The sequence below is a fragment of the Nicotiana attenuata genome, unplaced genomic scaffold, assembly GCF_001879085.1.
Source record: "Nicotiana attenuata strain UT unplaced genomic scaffold, NIATTr2, whole genome shotgun sequence".
Lineage (NCBI taxonomy): Eukaryota > Viridiplantae > Streptophyta > Magnoliopsida > Solanales > Solanaceae > Nicotiana > Nicotiana attenuata.
Window position 1 is genome coordinate 253034 of NW_017671057.1, and position 18410 is coordinate 271443.

The 18410-nt window shown below is 42.3% G+C and overlaps 1 protein-coding gene across 3 annotated transcripts; it reads right to left on the minus strand.

Annotated features, from left to right (window-relative positions):
• Positions 1-13545: 13545 nt before the first annotated feature.
• On the minus strand, positions 13546-18059 carry LOC109205581. 3 transcript variants are annotated; one of them, XM_019368295.1, is made up of 5 exons: positions 17614-18059; positions 15043-15437; positions 14674-14870; positions 14250-14580; positions 13546-13790 (listed from the first exon to the last, which is right to left on the minus strand). In XM_019368295.1, exons 1-5 carry the CDS (start codon positions 17919-17921, stop codon positions 13690-13692), a joined length of 1332 nt encoding a protein of 443 aa, XP_019223840.1. In that variant the 5' UTR covers positions 17922-18059; the 3' UTR covers positions 13546-13689. The 3 variants fall into 3 exon arrangements, with proteins under 3 accessions (XP_019223840.1, XP_019223842.1, XP_019223841.1); XM_019368297.1 differs by having other exon boundaries at positions 13699-13790; positions 14159-14580; XM_019368296.1 differs by lacking the exon at positions 13546-13790 and having other exon boundaries at positions 13837-14580; positions 17614-18058.
• Between the last annotated feature and the right edge of the window lie 351 nt (positions 18060-18410).

Sequence of the window (18410 nt, forward strand, 5' to 3'; positions counted from 1 at the left end):
TGGCTAAGGCGCATTTGCAACAAGTCCAAAATCCTCGCCAAGTGAATGCTATGGAAGGTGTTAGTATGCTTACCAACAAGAGAAGGCAAAGAAGGCAACAAAACTAAGGGAATTCCGAGCAATTTGATGATGAGTGTGATGGGTTTCAGAATGATGGCTATGATAAGCAAAATGAAGAGTTAATTGGGGGAAAAATAATCACAACAACAACTGGGGCAATCAGAACAACAACCAAGGCAACCAAGGGCATTGGAATGGTAATAACAACAATTGGGCAACAATAACAATCAAGACGGATGGAACAATGGGAACCAAGGAAACCGGAGGCAAGGCTTTCAAAGGCCCCCAATGTACCAACAACCGAACAATCCACCCCCTTTCCCTTCTCAAAGTCCTAGTTCTTCGGGTAATGAAATGGGTAGAATTGAAATGATGTTCGAACAAATGATGAAAAAGAATGCGGATTCCGATGCATAATTGGCTTCTCACAATACTTCAATTAGGAATTTGGAGGTGCAAATAGGCCAAATCTCTCAATCATTGAATACTCACCCGAGGGGTGCTCTACCAAGTGATACAGTAGTGAACCCAAAGGGTGGGAACAATCATGTCATGGCGGTTACAACACGAAGTGGGAGAGGCGGTGATGTGAATGCCTTGAAATAAAAGCAAATTGTTGATGATGATGTTGAGTTGCAAGAAGATGTGGTTCCTTTGGTAGTTGAAGATGTGGTTGATGACAATGTGAACAATGAAGTGAGGATTGACATTAATGAAACCGAGGTGGAAACTCAAGAGATCGTGAACCCGTCTAGGGAGCACGTAATTGACATGCCGGAGCCGGTTGTGCCAAAGCCAAGGCACCTTTGCCTAGACCACCCCCCTATCCTCAGAGGCTAGCCAAGCAAAAAAGTGAGAATCAATTCAAAAAGTTCATCGACATGATGAAGAGCTTATCCATCAACGTGCCTCTGGTGGAGGCTTTGGAGCAAATGCCTGGTTATGCTAAATTCATGAAGGATTTGGTTACAAAGAAAAGATCAATGGATTGTGAAACTATCAAGATGACCCACCAAGTTAGTGCCATAGTACATTCAATGGCCTCGAAATTAGAGGATCCTGGTGCTTTCACTATCCCCTGCACTATTGGTAGTGCAGACTTTGCCAAAGCTTTATGTGATCTTGGGGCAAGCATCAATTTAATGCCCTTCTCAGTTTTCAAGACTCCGGGTATTGGGCCACCAAGGCCAACTTCCATGAGATTACAGATGGCAGATAGATCAATGAAGCGACCTTTGGGTATAGTTGATGATGTGCTTGTCTGGGTGGACAAATTTATCCTGCTAGCGGACTTTGTGATTTTGGATTGTGAGGTAGACTATGAGGTCCCGATCATATTAGGGAGACCTTTCCTTGCAACGGGGAAGACATTGGTTGATGTTGAAGCGGGTGAACTAACTTTCCGAGTGGGGGATGAGAAGGTCATCTTCCATGTTTGCAAATCCATGAAGCAACCCAATAGCACCGAGGTGTGCTCATTTGTGGACATTGTCACAGCTGTGATCGTGGATGACACAAGTTCTATGATTAACGTGGAGCACCCCTTGAGGCCGTGCTATTAAATCTTGATGTCAATGATGATGCAAGCAGAGTGGAGTGTGTCAATGCTCTACATGGGATGGGCTCTTATTCCTATGAGCCGAGAAAATTGTCTTTGGATCTTGAAAATCGGAAAACTCCACCAACCAAACCATCAATTGAGGAGCCACCGGTGTTGCAGTTGAAGCCACTTCCTCCACACCACAAGTATGAATTCTTGGGCTCTAATTCAACTTTACCAGTTATTCTTTCTTTTTACCTAACTAACATGCAGGTTGAGGCCACTTTGGCAGTGCTTCAAAGGCAAAAAAGGGCAATTGGATGGACTCTGGCGGATATTGGGGGAATAAGCCCCACATTTTGCATGCACAAAATTATTTTAGAGTATGATGCAAGGCCTTCCTTAGAACATCAAAGGAGGCTCAATGAGGCAATGCAAGAGGTGGTGAAGAAAGAAATGATCAAGTGGCTAGATGCAGGTGTGGTGTATCCAATCTCAGATAGCTCATGGACTTCTCCGGTACAATGTGTGCCGAAGAAAGGTGGGATGACTGTGGTGACAAATGACAACAATGAACTTATTCCCACTCGGACGGTTACCGGATGGCGGGTATGCATGGACTACCGGAAGCTAAACAAAGTGACCCGCAAGGATCATTTCCCTTTGTCATTCCTTGACCAATTGCTTGATCGCCTTGCGGGGCGAGCCTTTTATTGCTTTTTGGATGGATATTCGGGTTATAATCAAATCTTAATTGCTCCGGAGGACCAAGAGAATACCACATTCACCTGCCCATATGGTACATTTGCTTTTTCTCGGATGCCGTTCGGGTTGTGCAATGCACCGGCGACCTTCCAACGATGCATGATGGCTATTTTCACCGACATGGTGGAAGATACTTTGGAGGTCTTTATGGATAATTTTAGTGTGGTTGGTGATTCATTTGAAGAGTGTTTGGGAAATTTGGATAGAGTGTTGGCCCGGTGTGAAGACACCAATCTAGTTCTTAATTGGGAAAAATGCCACTTCATGGTTGAAGAGGGCATAGTGATGGGTCACAAAATTTCTAAGCATGGGATTGAAGTAGACAAAGCCAAGATTGAGGTGATTTCAAGACTTCCTTCCCCCACTTCTGTCAAAGGGGTGAGAAGTTTCCTTGGGCATACGGGGTTCTACCGGCGGTTCATCAAGGATTTTTCGAAGGTTGTGAATCCCCTTTGCAAGTTGCTAGAGAAAGATGCTAAGTTTCTGTTTGATGAGAAATGCATGGAGGCCTTTGAACTTCTTAAGCACAAGTTGACCACCACCCCGATCATTACTGTACCCAATTGGAGCTTGCCTTTCGAGCTCATGTGCGATGCAAGTGACGTTGCTGTTGGGGCTGTGTTGGGTCAAAGAGTGAACAAAAATGTTTCATCCCGTGTACTATGCAAGCAAACTATGAATGAAGCTCAAAGGAACTACACGGTGACGGAGAAGGAATTGTTGGCTATTGTGTTCGCCATGGAAAAATTTCGGCCATATCTTATGGGGGCCAAAGTCATAGTGCACACCGATCATGCCGCCCTTAGGTATTTGATGACCAAGAAAGATTTCAAGGCAAGGTTGATGAGATGGGTGTTACTTTTTTAAGAGTTTGATTTGCAAATAGTGGACCGGAAAGGTAGTAAGAACCAAGTTGCGGATCATTTGTCCCGCTTGGAGGAGGAAGGAAGGCCGTGTGATGGCCTAGAGATCAATGATACATTCCCCGATGAGCAACTACTTTCTGTGTCGATGTGTGATATGCCATGGTTTGCGGACATTGCTAATTTCCTTGTGACTGGCATCATCCTGTGTGAGCTCTCTTCTAACCAAAGGAAGAAGCTCAAACGGGATAGTCTGGACTTCTATTGGGACGAGCCATACTTGTTCAAGATTTGCACCGACAGAGTCATCCGGAGGTGTGTACCCGAGGAGGCGCAATTTAGAATTTTAGAGGCTTGTCATACCTCCCCCTATGGTGGCCATCATGGAGGGGCGAGGACGGCTTCGAAAGTTCTGAGTTGTGGTTTTTATTGGCCAACCTTGTTCAAAGATGCAGGTGATCTAGTAAAAAGATGTGATCAATGTCAACGAGCGGGCGGGATTTCCAAGAAAGATGAGATGCCTCTAAACACCATTCTTGAAGTTGATGTCTTTGATGATGGGGTATCGATTTTATGGGCCCTTTTGTAAGCTCGTGTGGAAACACCTACATTCTTATGGTGGTTGATTATGTCTCAGAACGGGTCGAGGTCGTGGCCTTGCCCAACAATGAAGCTAGGAGTGTGGTGGCATTTCTGAAGAAGAGTATTTTCACAAGGTTTGGTACACCTCGGGAAATTATTAGTGATGGAGGATCGCATTTTTGTAATAGAGCTTTTGATGCCTTGCTTTCCAAGTATGGTGTCAACCACAAAGTGTCTACGCCTTATCATCCTCAAGCAAGTGGCCAGGTGGAAGTGTCTAACAGGGATATTAAGAGCATTTTATCCAGGACCGTCAATGCCAATAGGATCGATTGGTCTAAAAAGTTAGATGATGTTCTATGGGCTTACCGGACCGCTTACAAGACCCCAATTAGTATGTCGCCGTACCAGTTAATGTTTGGGAAAGCATGTCATTTACCAGTGGAGTTGGAGCATAATGCCATGTGGGCTTTGAGAAAGCTTAATCTTGAGTGGGATGTTGCGACCAATCTTCGTGTTGAACAACTCAATGAACTTGATGAATTCCGGTTTCATGCCTACTCTAGTTCATCCTTGTATAAGGACAAGATGAAGTACATTCGTGATAAATATGCTCGTGGAAAGGAGTTCAAAGTTGGTGATTTGGTTCTCTTGTTCAATTCCCGGTTACGTCTGTTTCTGGGAAAGCTTAAATCAAAATGGAGTGGACCGTTTGAAGTTGTGTGTGTGACCCCCTTTGGTGCTCTTGATTTGAAGAAGAAAAGTGGTGAAGTTTTTAGAGTGAATGAGCATCGGGTCAAGCATTATCTTGGGAAGTTTGATGATAGCCATGTGGTGGCTGTTGTTCATTTCAAATGATATGATGGTAACCCGCGTCGTGCCGCGACGTTAAATCAGGAGCTTCTTGGGAGGAAACCATGTGTTTTTTCTTTTTGTTTCTTTGATTTTCTTTGTAGTATAGAATTGAATTTTGGGCTAACTGGTTGTTAGATTTTGCAGGAGTGAGTTGATGCAGTGCAGGACATAATTGCAAAAATGTTCAGTCTCTGAAGTTTCCAGTGCGGCCGCACTACACTTTGTGCGGTCCGCACTGGTGAAAGATGACAAAATTGCTCTCTGAAGTTTGCCACCGCAGCCGCAGTTGATTTGGTGTGGTCCGCGGTGGACCACCGCGGTCGCGGTCCATTTTGTGCGGACCGCGGTGGGTTAATGAGTTGGAATTGAACAAAAGTGACCAGTGCGGACCGCGGTCCATTTTGTGCGGCCGCACTGGTAGGTGAGAATGGGCCCCAGGGGTTTCTCTATAAATAGACCCCAAGGGCCTCCTTTTACCCTTTTCGCAAACTTGAATCTCAGAGCATATTGTTACTGTTCACTTTCTTCCTTGACCGTAATTTTTTATTAGCATTGATTAACTGCACTTCATCTCAATATCTGGTAACATTTCACTCAATTCTTCTTTGTTTCACTGTGTAATTTCATTTTATTTTCATATTCCTTAACTCGTAGTTCTTCTTCTTCCCATATTTCTCTGATTGTTAGATTAGGTTAGTCTAAATGGTAATTTTTGTGGACTTGGAGAGTATAATGGATTGGGTAATTGAGTAGGAACCCTAATTAGGTGAAAGTTTGAACTTAAAAGCAAAATCTGATAAACCCTAACTCAGTGCCATGTCTGGGCACGTAGCGCGGACCGCGGTCATTTCTGTGCGGTCCGCGGTGCCATCTAGTGTCCAGGTGACTTTTGCCCAGTGCGGCCGCACTACATTTTGTGCGGTCCGCATTGGCCCAGTACGGCCGCGATTGGTTTTGTGCGGTCCGCACTGCTGAGATTCAGAGGCCTTGTTTTTGGAACCCTATACCTGTGCGGACCGCGGTCATTCTTGTGCGGTCCGCGGTGGCCTCAGTGCGGCCGCACTACCATTTTGTGCGGTCCGCACTAGGCAACTCCTGCAACATTTTCATTTGTCTGCAACACTGTTTTATGTGAACCCATTGATACTAACAAGTTATTTGAATTGTGTTTGCACACGATTGTGAGAAAAGGCTCAAGACAACCGGGAAAAGGAGAACCCTCCCATGGAGGGAAGAAGAAGATGGTAAAACTCACTCCCCAAGCTCGGGAGAACATAAAAAAGACCAGAAAGATAATCAAAGCTGCAGACAGAGCTACTTCACATTCCTCGGGGAGTGAGTATCAACCATCAAGGAAAATATCTAAAAACTCCGTGCCAGAATATGTTGAAGACTGGCCGGAGTGATTTAGAATAAGAGATACCCCTCCACCATCACCCACTGCCCAAGCACCAGAGCATATTCCCACTGAGTCGTCTGAGGGCTCAGCAGCCGGCAGTGGTGAGTACTCCACCTCTCCCACAGCTTCATTATCCAGGGAGGGTGCAGACGGAGGTGAGGAGGAAGTACAAGGGTATGAGGAGATAGCTGAGGGCTGTGAGCCTCAGGTGGGAGGCATTGCCCGAACTAGAAAGCCCGAGGTTTGGCGAGATAGGTTCGTGAGTGAGGTAGCGTACCACAAATTTAGGGAGTGGTGGCCAGTGAGAAAGTTGATACCGGAGCGGAGTTTCATTGACAGAGATTTATTACCCCACAACCCTGACGTGCAGAGACAGTTCAGAACTAAAGTGGGTTGGGAGTACTTCTTAGATGAGTGTGTAGATGCTAACAAACACATGGTCAAGGAATTTTATTGCAATAAGCCCACATCAAAAAGGGCTCCAAAGTTACCAAAGTTCGTAATAAGAAAGTGTTGTTTGATGGGAAATACCTCAACGAATACATGGGTTTCAATGAGGAGGATGAAGCTTTGTACATGGCGAAGTTGGAGATGGGCGAGGAGGTCCGTCCATGGTTAGCTCAGTACCTGGCACTCCCAGGTTCCATTCCTGATTGGTTGACTGCTGGGGTCAAAATATTGCGGAGGACCTTGAACTTTGAGGCGAGGGGTTGGGAGACATTTGTTTGCAGCCGGTTGGATCCTACTACACATGACCAGACCCTTCCTCTCCACCGGGCTGTTTTGGTTATTTCAATTATGGCAGGAAATGGTTGTTTCTGAATTCCATCTCTACTACAGAACCAAGGAGACATTGCTTTTGCTAATTCGAATTTCCCATTTGTCACTCAACGACGGAACCTTTTCCATAAATGTGGGGAATGTGATGTCCTGCATTATCTCATTAGTAGGAGCAGAGCATAACCGGAACTACCCTTTCCCTAGTACCCTCACTATGTACTTTCGGGACTTGGAGGTGGATAAGAAGCCCTATGACGTCAAGGTCAAGGCGACAACCCCGTTCTCCTGGTATAGCTTGAAGGGGAATGACAACCCCAAGGACAAGAACTACAAAGCCCCTACTTCTGCCCCAACTGGCCAGTCTGAAGAGCCAGTTGTGGTAGAGGTCCCTAATGAGCCTACCTCAATTTCTGCTGATATGCCTCCCGGACCTTCCACTTCTGCAGCCATTCCTCCTGGCCCTTCCACATCAGCAGGCCCGGAGATTCCATCTAGCCGGGCCCATCCCATCACTGCCCACCGACTGAGCTAGGCCCTTGCCAGTATCAACAACTGGATGTCCACAGTGTCATCTAAGTTGTCCACATTGACTGCTACTGTAGCAGCTCAGTCAGCTCCCCCAGCCCCACAGGTACCCCAGTCAATCGAGGATGCGCTCAAAGAGATACTTGAGAACCAGAAGAAGATCCTCGGCACTCAGGCTGCGCTCACAAAGGAAGTGGATTCACATAGCAAGGCTCTCAAGGAGCTTGCTAAGGAGCATAGGAAGCTACGGAAGACACGGGCCTCTAAGGAGTCCGTGAAGGAGCTGCGGGCAGATGTTGATAGACTGAAGGCAGACCAGCTGCCTTTGGACCTGTTGCTTGATGATCCAGTCCCAGCAGCTCATCTACAGCCGGAGCAGACCCAAAGGCCTCCGAAGAGGAGGAGGATGATCCCTAGAGCAGATGATGCTATCATCCAGTTGGCGGACCCACCGGAGGCTTCCTCCAGTCAGCCACAGGATGTACCAGTTCCAGAGCCTGTCCAGGTCCAGGCCCAGGTCCCAGTAGTAGCAGAGCAGACCATCGGGAACCAGTCTGAGGTTCCCGAGCACATAGAGGACCCAGGGACCACCAATGATCCTATGCAGACGGACACGTCTTAGGGAGTCCTCTATATCCCTTTTCTATCTTTTTGGTGCTTATTTGGACTAGTTGGCATTGGGGACAATGCCAGCTTTTATTCGAGGGGGTGCGCCCTTCATTTTTGGATGACTGTATATATTGATACCATTTTATGCTTTCTTGATTTTCATTTGATCTGTATATAATTTTATATTTAGGTACTTTTATCGCACTTTTTATCTTTCCTTTGGTATGTATATAAATTTACACTTCATTGTATATATTCATCCTGTCTATTGTATATTCAAATCCCCTCTTGTATATATTTATTCTATTTTCCGCAAAAAATTTTCGTTTTTAGCTTCTTATTTGTGATTTGTAGCTTCTTGTTTTTGAAAATTGCAATAAGCCTTTGGTTTTCTTAATGCCACGGTACTTTCCAAAGGTGGAGTGTTGTGTGAACGGGGTGGCTCTTCCCAATGATAGATGGCGTGACAACCTTCTTAAGGGTTTGAGTCCATTTTTCTTTTTGTTTTTAGTAGTTAAGGGTACCTCAAGCAAAGCTTCACTTGGGCCTAGCACATTTGCCTTTGATCTTATGGTCAAAAACAAATTGTTGTGTTTAGGATGGTGAAAGTTGTGGCCTTGAGACTCTTGTGTTGACCGATAATCATCAAGTGGTTTTTCCGGACCATTGTGTGCTCAAATCGTATCTAAGGTCGTTGTGGGCCCCCGACTCTATGTCTTTAGCAATCCCTTAGCTTGTGTGGTGAGTAATTGAATTGCAAGTCCAAGTCCCAAGCCATTGGTCTAGAACTTGCCCTGAATGGTTGTTGAGGCGAAATCCTAAGTGAATTTTGACTTGAGACGTGATTATAGGCTCTCCTTGATCCAAATGATAGATTGAACAATTCCATTGCCTACCAATCATAAGATACCTAGTTAACCCTTTTGAGCCTTAGACCTTTTTCTTACAAGAACCATGATACAAGCCTATACCCGTTCTAAAAGATGCCCTCTCTGGCACCCAAATCTTTCCTTTAGCACATGGCAAAAGTATAAGTTTGGGGGAAGAGACGAGGATTGCAACAACGTGGTAAAAAGGCACAAAAGTGAAGAAAAGGAAAGGCAATGAAAAAGACAGAAAAGCAAAAAGATAAAAAGAAGGTTTAATGTGAAAAAGAATAAAAAGGGATTCAAGAAAAGCAATGAAAAATAAAGAAAGGCGTGGAAAGTTGAAAAAGGAGAAAAGGTCTGAAATGCATAAGAATGAGTGACAATGTGTCTCTCTAACCCCTTAGAAAGAAGTGAAATGACTCAAAGAGTCAAGTGAATTGTGCCAAATGAATCAAAAGAAGTGCTTAAGGGAAGATGGAACCCACTTGAACAAAAACATGACCTACCCTAAACCAAAAGCCTTCACAATGACTCCACAAAAGCCCTATATGATCTTGAGTTGAATGAAGCTTACATTAGTGGATACTTACATAAGGGGCAAGCATATGGTACCTAGAGCCGGACTTGTGACCTTTCCTTGAGAGAGATGAGTGAATTCCCATTAACCTCGTTTTGTGTGCCACTATTCTAAAGGTGAGGTTTGCTTAGGGAGAGTTGAGGATGTGTGAGTTTGGGAGAGTTCTTTGATGTGTTGAGTCAACTCTTGATGCTCTTGTGTCGCACTTGATCCATTGTTTTTCAAAGGTTATATGTTGTTAATGATTCATTTGTATTGAGGGCAATTGTTAGTCCCAATTGAGGCTAGTTGAGGTTACTTTAGGATAGCTGAAAATTCTTGGATTTTACCTCAAGGGGTGGGTCTTATTTTGTTTGCTTGAGGACAAGCAAAAGCTTAAGTTTGGGGGAGTTGATAACTAGGGATTTTGACGTGTTTCATGCTCCTTCTTGCTTACGCTTTGAGTATAAATTCTTACAAAATAGTCCCGAAAGGCTCATAAGTTGTGCTTGATTGCAGGTTTGAGCAACAAAGTGACGAGATGTCAAAAATTGGCTCAAAAGGAGTGAAACCTGCACAAGTATCAAAGACAAGACAACTCAGGACAAACAAGCCTAGTGCAGCCGCGCTACACTTTGTGCGGTCCGCACTAGGGAGATTCAGAGACCGGATTTTTAGGGCATCAAAGCAGTGCGGCCGCAGTAGATATTGTGCGGCCCGCACTGAAGATACCGCGGCCGCACCACCATTTTATGCGGTCCGCGGAAACAAACTTCAGAGAGATGTCAAGTGCCAAGGTTCAAGCCTGTGCGGTCCGCGATCGTGTTTGTGCGGACCGCGCTAGAGGCCTCCGCGGCCGCAGTCCATTCTGTGCAGTCCGCGGAACCTGGGTTCAGAGAGTTGATTTTCCAGAGTCAAGAGCCTAGTGCGGCCGCACACCATTTTGTGCGGTCCGCACTGACCCCGCAGGGGCATTTTTGTCCAGTTTTTCCAGCTTAGTATAAATAGAACATTTTTCCATTTTTAGGGTATCAGATATTACAGAACGGTAGCTGAGCTCGTGAGACGATATTTCTTAGCCATTTTTGGCACCTTTACGTAGTTTTTATCATTGAAACTTTGTATTTACATTAGTAATTAATTAACATGTCTTTCTCTTCATCTATTTCTCTGATTTTATCTGCAAGCATGAGTAGCTAAACCCAGTAGTTAGGGTTGTGGCTCAACCCTAGTGTGGGTAATTGATGGGTGTTGTAATTTAAGGTTAGATTGATTATGGGTGTTTGTGATTTGGGTCAATTTTATGGTTTAATTTATGAATTAGTGGTTGCAAACACTAGTTTGTGCTTAGTAGACTTGGGCTCTTCTTGAGAAAGAGAGCCTAAGTCTCCAAAATTGACTCAACAAGGAATTGGGATGGACTCAAGAGATTTGATAGTCCCAATTAAAGGGTTAAACCTCGAGAGAGTAATTACCCGACTTGAACCCTAGTTGCTTGGGAAATTATGCATACCCAATTGGTCTCGAGAGAGTCAATTGAGCAAAACCACTCTTTCTACCGAGAGGTGTAGAGTGGGTAGTATCGAGCAACGTTTATAACATATTTCCCCAATCATGTGAATCGTGCCTTAGATGCAATTACCCATCAATTAGCCACCTAGGTGAAGGTCACTACCCTAGTGCCTTTTAAACCATTAGATACAACTTGTAGCAATTTACTCTTAGCCTAATTTAGTTGTAATTATAATTTGTAGTTTGATCATAGTAGAATATAAAGAAACCCCAAAAATTATGAGAAGTGTAATTAAGAACACACACGCGATCCTAAGCTAAATAGATACTCGACTCCAATTCTAGCTCTCTATGGATTCGATCCCGACCCACAAATCGGGTAAAAGCTATTGCGACCCTCTCTCGCTACTTTTTAGTGGTGCGGAATTGGCTGCGATCAGCCACGACCATTCCTTCCGATACGTGTGGTAAGGTCATCCTTACTCGGTTAAATCGAGCAAGGAAGTCCCTGAATCCCTCTCTAGGTGATTGTTTGATGGCAAATATGTCATTTACTCTTGCCTCCGCCTTTTTTGCTCCGGTATGGGCCGTCACGAACTTGTCAGTCGTCTCTTCGAATGTTTCAATCGAGCGTGCGGGCAGCTGTGAATACCAAGTCAACGCGCCCCCGGTGATAGTTTCACCGAACTTCTTTAACAAGATGGAGGATACTTGCTCTTTGGCGAGGTCGTTGCCTTTTACTGTGGTGACTTAATGAGTCACATGATCTTCAGGGTCCGTTGTGCCGTCGTATATTTTCAGGTACGGCGGCAGTTTGAAGGTTTTGGGTATTGCGTGTGATGCAGCTTCGTCGCTGTATGGCTGCTCAACAAACCGACCGGCATCCCTTTTTAGTAGGAGTTTTGGGGCGCCTGATATTTTGTCTACCCTTTCTTGATGGTCTTTCATTTGGTCGCGGAGCATTTTGTTCTCGTTCTCCATCTCCTCCATTTTCCTCAGAATGGCTGTGAGGGTGTCGTTACCTACATCACTAACATTGTGAGCTATACCTATTACAAGGGGGCGTATTGCTCATCCGTCGCTGGCGCAACTCTTGCATCTTCTCTGCTCAATCTTTGAGCGGGTTTGAAGCATGATGGTCAGTGTGTTTGTCAACCACGCCTCGAGCAGCTTCTTCACTGCTGGTGGTGTCTCTTCCGTTGTGGACATAGAGGACCCTTTACCGTGTGAGGCTGTGATGCTGCTGTGAGGAGGGGGCGAGCTGTTTCGCCTGGGAGAGGTATTCGGTGTTACGTCTTCACCCTTCGTTTTTCGACTTCGTTGATGGTGTGGAAGAGATTGGTGGTTTCCACTTTTCCTCTCCGTTGCCTGCCATGTTAGATTTTTGTACACAAGGAAGTATAGTGTTTTTGCACTTCTTTTTTTTAAGATCTAGAAGGAACTAAAGTTTTAACTTGAAAATCCCTACAGACGGCGCCAAATTATTTGACCAAAAAGTATGAAACTCTTTGATAAACTAATTAAGTAAAAGGATAAAGGATTAATCCTAGTTAAAGATAATATCCCTAGATCTAAAATCAGTTTATATGGATAATGTGGGACCACGTTGAAGTAGATTTAATGCAATGCATAATAAATGTTGCTGTTATTAATGTGATGAGAGCAACTAATAAATAGCAATAAACGGCACCAAATGTAAATAAGGAGGAAGATTCACCCAATAATGAAAGAGGTGAATGATTCCTTCTTCTGACTATGATGAATGACAAGAATATGAGAGAATATTATACACTTTCTCGGATCTGGTAGAAATGACAATAATTGAATGTAAGGATTGGATATCTCTCAGAAAGTTGTTCTTTGTATTTATCTAGAAAGCTTATTTTTCAAAAGTGGTCTTATCAAATGGAATATTACATGCCTTTTTCCTTATCTCTCCTACTATTTATATGGGATATTCTCAAAGAACCCTAAATAGTACAACAAAGGAATATTCAGTAGAATATTCCCTTTGAAAGTTCCAAGTCACACTAGCCGTTATTTCTGTCCATGCTGCTCGACCTCGGCCCTGATGAGCCACTCAATGGCTTGTTCTTGTTGGCCACTAATTGACCTCGGCCAAACTGCTCATGATAAGTTACAATTCTCACGATAATTACTTCTTCGTGCTGAATTTCCTCGGTCGGATTTTGACGCATACAATATCTCCAATCTACCTATGATCTCTTGTTTAATCTGTGTGACTACCATTTCAGTATTTACATTCAATCCTCTGTACAATTTCCAATTCCTTGCTCGCCATATGTGATATATCAAGTTGCTGCTACTATTTCCTTCTTTAGCTGCTTCCAGTTTTTCCTTTTAATGCAGTGTAGAACCTGCTGCATTTCCCCTGTGTTAATTTGAACTCCAGCCCATTGCATAGTAGAAAGTTTTGTACAGTTCTAGTAGAAATAATGTCCTTTATCAGGGTTATAAGCTTCCCCTCCCCCAAAATAAAAAGCAGTTCACTGTATAATTGACGCAGCGATATAACTTGATGAGTTGAGTGGTGTTGGTCCACGGAGTTGTTAGACCCTAGATGTCACCACCGAGCTACTCGTCTAACATTACTCATGCATAATTTAATATTTGGTAATAAAACATTGCATTAGTTATCCGAAACTTAACTTTTTTGTATTTAATTACATGGGGATTTAAATTGTTTTTCAACCAACCAAATATGGTATTACTTGCACAAGATTTCACTTGGGGGTTAATTTTGTTTATGCGAGCTACCAAAGGGCAGCCCGGTGCACGCAGGGGTTCGGGGAAGCGCCAGACCACCAGACGGCCCTTAATTTCTCACTTTGCCCTCTCCACCACCCTTCCATCCCTGCAGGAACCAAACATGGGTCAAAGCCAGTCAATCAAAAACTAAATGACCAAAAAAGAGAAGTTTTTGCTATACTATAACAGGGATCAAAATCATCCTATAGAAAACATTTAAAAGCAGTTGATAATCTAAAATCACTTGCAGCTTAAACACAACAGGAGGTATCCAATACAAAGTCAATTTCTCTTCATATCTGGCAGTATATGAGCAGATACTATCTCTCCTAATACCACCCCCAACCAGGAAAGAAAAAATTAAAAACAAGAAATAATTTAAAGCCAAAAGCATTACAAACAAACAACAAAATCTGTAGTGGAATGCATATTCTGGCCTACTGTTACAAATTGCGTTCCTTCTAAACATCTTACCGTGGTAGAACATTTCGTTGGCTGCCTTACCCGTCACTGGTCAATGTGAAGGCAAGAAGAACGATAGTAAGAGTAAAAATAATGGTTCCACCTGAAAAGAGCCACATTGCTTTGCTTCTGGTGTTTTCCCTAACTTGGTTGCTCACTTCCACTTCCTTAAGGAGTTCTCTTATTTCCTCTATATCATCGTCCTTCGCAGCTCGCATTAGCCTACCCTGAATCTTCTCGAGCTTACGTAGCCTCCTACCCTTTGATTCATCCTTCATTGGCCAAAAAAGACCCGTCATCTTCCAAAGCATTATGCCCACATAGATGGCCACAAAAACGTCTACGCTGTAATGATGGCGTTCTCGTATTTCTCTTTGAGCACTATGCAGCACAAAAATCCAGATGAGTGCGGAGCTATATCCACCATAGGCTTCCTGAATTTGTTCATACAGTTTTAAGCCAGATGAGATTAGTTGGTCACAGGAATTAAGCCTTCAAATTTAGGGAATGATAGAGGGCACATATACCGTCCATGCCATAGCTGTCAGCACAGCAACAAGCATGTGACCACTATATATAAGGTCATTGCAACCTCCTGACGCTTTCTTTAGCAGATGATACCAAGCAGATGATCCCTCAGGAGCTGTAGGCCGAAGGAAATCAATCAAAAAGCTCATTGGACCCCAATTTGGCCGAAACTCAGCATCGTATTCCCCAGGATCAGCTGAAAACAAAAGTGAATAAAGAAATGAAAGATCAACAACAGACTATGTACTAGAATTCAACCAACTGATTTATTGAGCTTTTCAACTTTGGACCAATCTGACTGACTGTTGGTAAAGAAGAACTCAGTAAGTAATCTCGGGACAGAAGGGAGGATTGGAAGGGAGAAATACCATATGCTACATCCCAGTTAATGATGTTCCGTATTGCATTTGAATCGGTAGCATATGGTACGTAATATTTCTGAATCCAAGGATGAGGGTGCTGAGGAACAAGGAATCTAGCAGAAGCACACCATGGTCTAGCAGATGGTACAATTGTGGAGATAAAAGTTATGGCCCGAAGGAGCCTTCCAATTCCCATCGTGAACATGAATCTTGCGCCAAGCCCAAGACCAGGAGCTTCAACCGATTCAAAGAGCACAGAGAAAGCAAGCATGATAAACAGCATCAGAAAATGATGTAATCCAATTATTCGAGCTCTCAATATATTTACCACCGTTTGAGGTACTTTCTCGTTCAACGATAACAGCAGCCACTGACCAACATCAGGAAGAGGTGGTGTATCCCTGTCACGGAAAGAGAACTTTGTAATGGCTATAGATGGTCATTTAGGAAAGAGAATAAAAAATAATGAAGTAAAGATATGGAGTAGTTGTTATTTTTCTTTTACAGCCTCAAGCCAAATATTGTAGAATCTGAGACCAAGCATGCATGCCCTCTCATATAACATCCAATCTTCGAGTGAAGTGGCATGTCATGAGTATAGCTCGAGAAAAAGGTTCTTACATGACCACTTCAGGGCATTTTTATCGTTCTATCTGTAAGACTTGTTGAAATAAGTAATTTAACCAAAATTTCAGGATTTCACTATTTCACATTAATTATATCAGATTGCGCCTCAATAAGTGACATATTTTTCAAAAAATAAAAATAGATAAGAAAATTAATGTCAACTGTTCCAGAAAATTAATGTCAAACTTTTCCAATAATGCGGTGACACCAGAGGCAAAAAATTATTTTGGTACTGATGCAAGCCAGAGTTTCCTTTACGTTCCTCGCCTTAGTCATTATTCTAGAGCTAAAGATATAGCGTCTTCACAATATTCTGCTATTAAGAAACCAAGTTGTATCTCACTAGAATCTAGACAATGTATCCTTACACAACTAGATGGCATTAGTGAAGTTAGAGTCCCAAGAAATATCACACCTAATCAAGTCAAGCTAACCAAGATATGCAGCACATGTTCAGTCAAGATTTCATATAAAGCATGATATTCAGCATACAGAAATATGACCTTTTCTTGATAAGGACATAAAAAATATGACATTGGCAGCTATCTCTTTTTACTTTGCTTGAGAATGCCTCATTACAAAAGCTTTACAAATTCAAAAAGATCATTATTTTTTTTAACAAAGTCAATCAATCAACGATGTCTCGATCCAAACTAGTTGAAGTCGGCTCAGTCATTACAACTACTCTGTGACCATTTAGCTCTATTTCGGCCGATTTTCCGAATAGGTAATTAAGAGGTTTTATTCTTAAAATGCATCAAGCTAGGGCTGCACATGCATAAATTACATCCAAGTACAAAATCACTTTCCATTATTATCCGATAGAGACAACTAATAACACACTAAACTGGTAATTCACCCCCGACAAGAATATCCCTGTTACTGAATGTGAAAAAAAAGGCTTTTTAAGTTACTAAATGTGTGTATATATATATATATATATATATATATATATATATATATATATTCAGCTCTCCGTTCCGCAGAGAAGTTCCCCACCCCCAAGTTGGTAATGTGTTTATCCTAGCCCAATTTTCCTCCACTTCCTCTCTTAGTTTCCAAGCTCCCTCTCCTTTACTTGTATTATTCAGAAAAGTCCCCGTCCCCAAATTCTAATGATCTGGTTCATATCGTACACATTCAAACTACACATGGTTTTCCATTTCGACAAATGTATCTGACTAGCAATATTGCCATGATTCTTGAGTTATTTAGATCACCTGGCATTAGAATGTGAGGATTTAGTTAATGATGACCACGTAAATGATTTTCCACATGATTTAGAAAGAACTATATGCAAAATACCATTATTCATAGGCACAATACATAATACGACAACAAACTAATCTACTTGAGAATTTCCTTATTGAAATCTTACGATCAAAGGACTGCTATACGTGAATAGGAATGCACCACTCTTTAGTGATCTGCAGTTCTGCACAATCAAATACTAGCTTATTTCTGTCTCCAGATAAGGAAAGTAGGATGAAATTAACCTATCCCTTTTTTTTTCCTTTCTGGTTAGTATGATGAGGATTCACTTTATTAAACTATCAGCTAGGGGAAGCTTAACCCCAGTATAGAAATCCAATCTTGTTTTTTCCTACCAGATAAATAAAGTGCCTCTTTTCCTTCTATAGATATTTGTAATCTTAAATGAAAAGTTCAAAAACGAATCTATAGAGCAATCCAACAAAAAAACCCAAATCAGATCACATCTTCTAGAATGGAAACAAGAAACCACCATTTCCATTTTTCACAATACAAACTAAAACTTACCCTTTTCTTTTTACCAACAAAAGCAACTGTTAAACAAGCTCAAAAAAGCACTCAACCCCAACTCAGTTTTCCCATCAAATCTGAACCCCATTTACCCGAAAGACACAAATTTACCAAACTTCTAGATATAGAAATGAAACTATTTATGGTAATATAAAATTTTATACATACTTGTGCCAATCAAGACCAAGAACGGCAGTGACAGAGCGAACAGAAATAGCTTCAAAGAGAAGAGCAGAGAGCAAGAAAATCATTGCACAGATAAAAGGAATAGCTGAACGGAGCTCCGATGACCAATGTTTGTAAAATGGGACCCGAATAATAGCAGCAATTGCTAATACGGTCCACAGTGCTGGCTGTAACCGGGCATGCCATGCCGGAGATATGAACCGGAGATAGTCTACTCCGATGTAAGCTATTGCAGCAAATCCTAAACCACCTCCTCGCCGGTTTTTCAAGATCGCCGGCGACCGCTTCATTTTTAGTGAAGTAGTACTAGAAATGGGACGATTCTTGCTGACTGAACACGTCTGAAGCTTTCCTAATTTCTAATTTTCATTTTTCTTTTTAATATTTTCACTTTTTATACTCCTTATGTCTTATTAAATCTTTTACTACTACCTGTTTTGCTTATTGTTGTTTTTTGTATATATAATCACCATAATGGAAAGTTTGTATCCGTATCAACTGTAAACTTCAGATTTTCTTTTCCCTTTTTCTTTTTGTTGAGGAAAAGAAAGAAATTCTTTGGAACCAAGCAAGTGCATTATATTCATGAATTTCAAATTTGAGTTGTTCACTTCTATACAGTATATATATTCATGGTTAATTTTGTTACATCGCTAATTAAATTGTATCTCTTCTATTCTACTATTGTGAATGTAAAAGAGAGCTCCATTTTATGATAGAAAGAAACAAAAACCTTTTTTTGTCCTGTAGAAAATATTTGAGAAATAAAATTACCATAC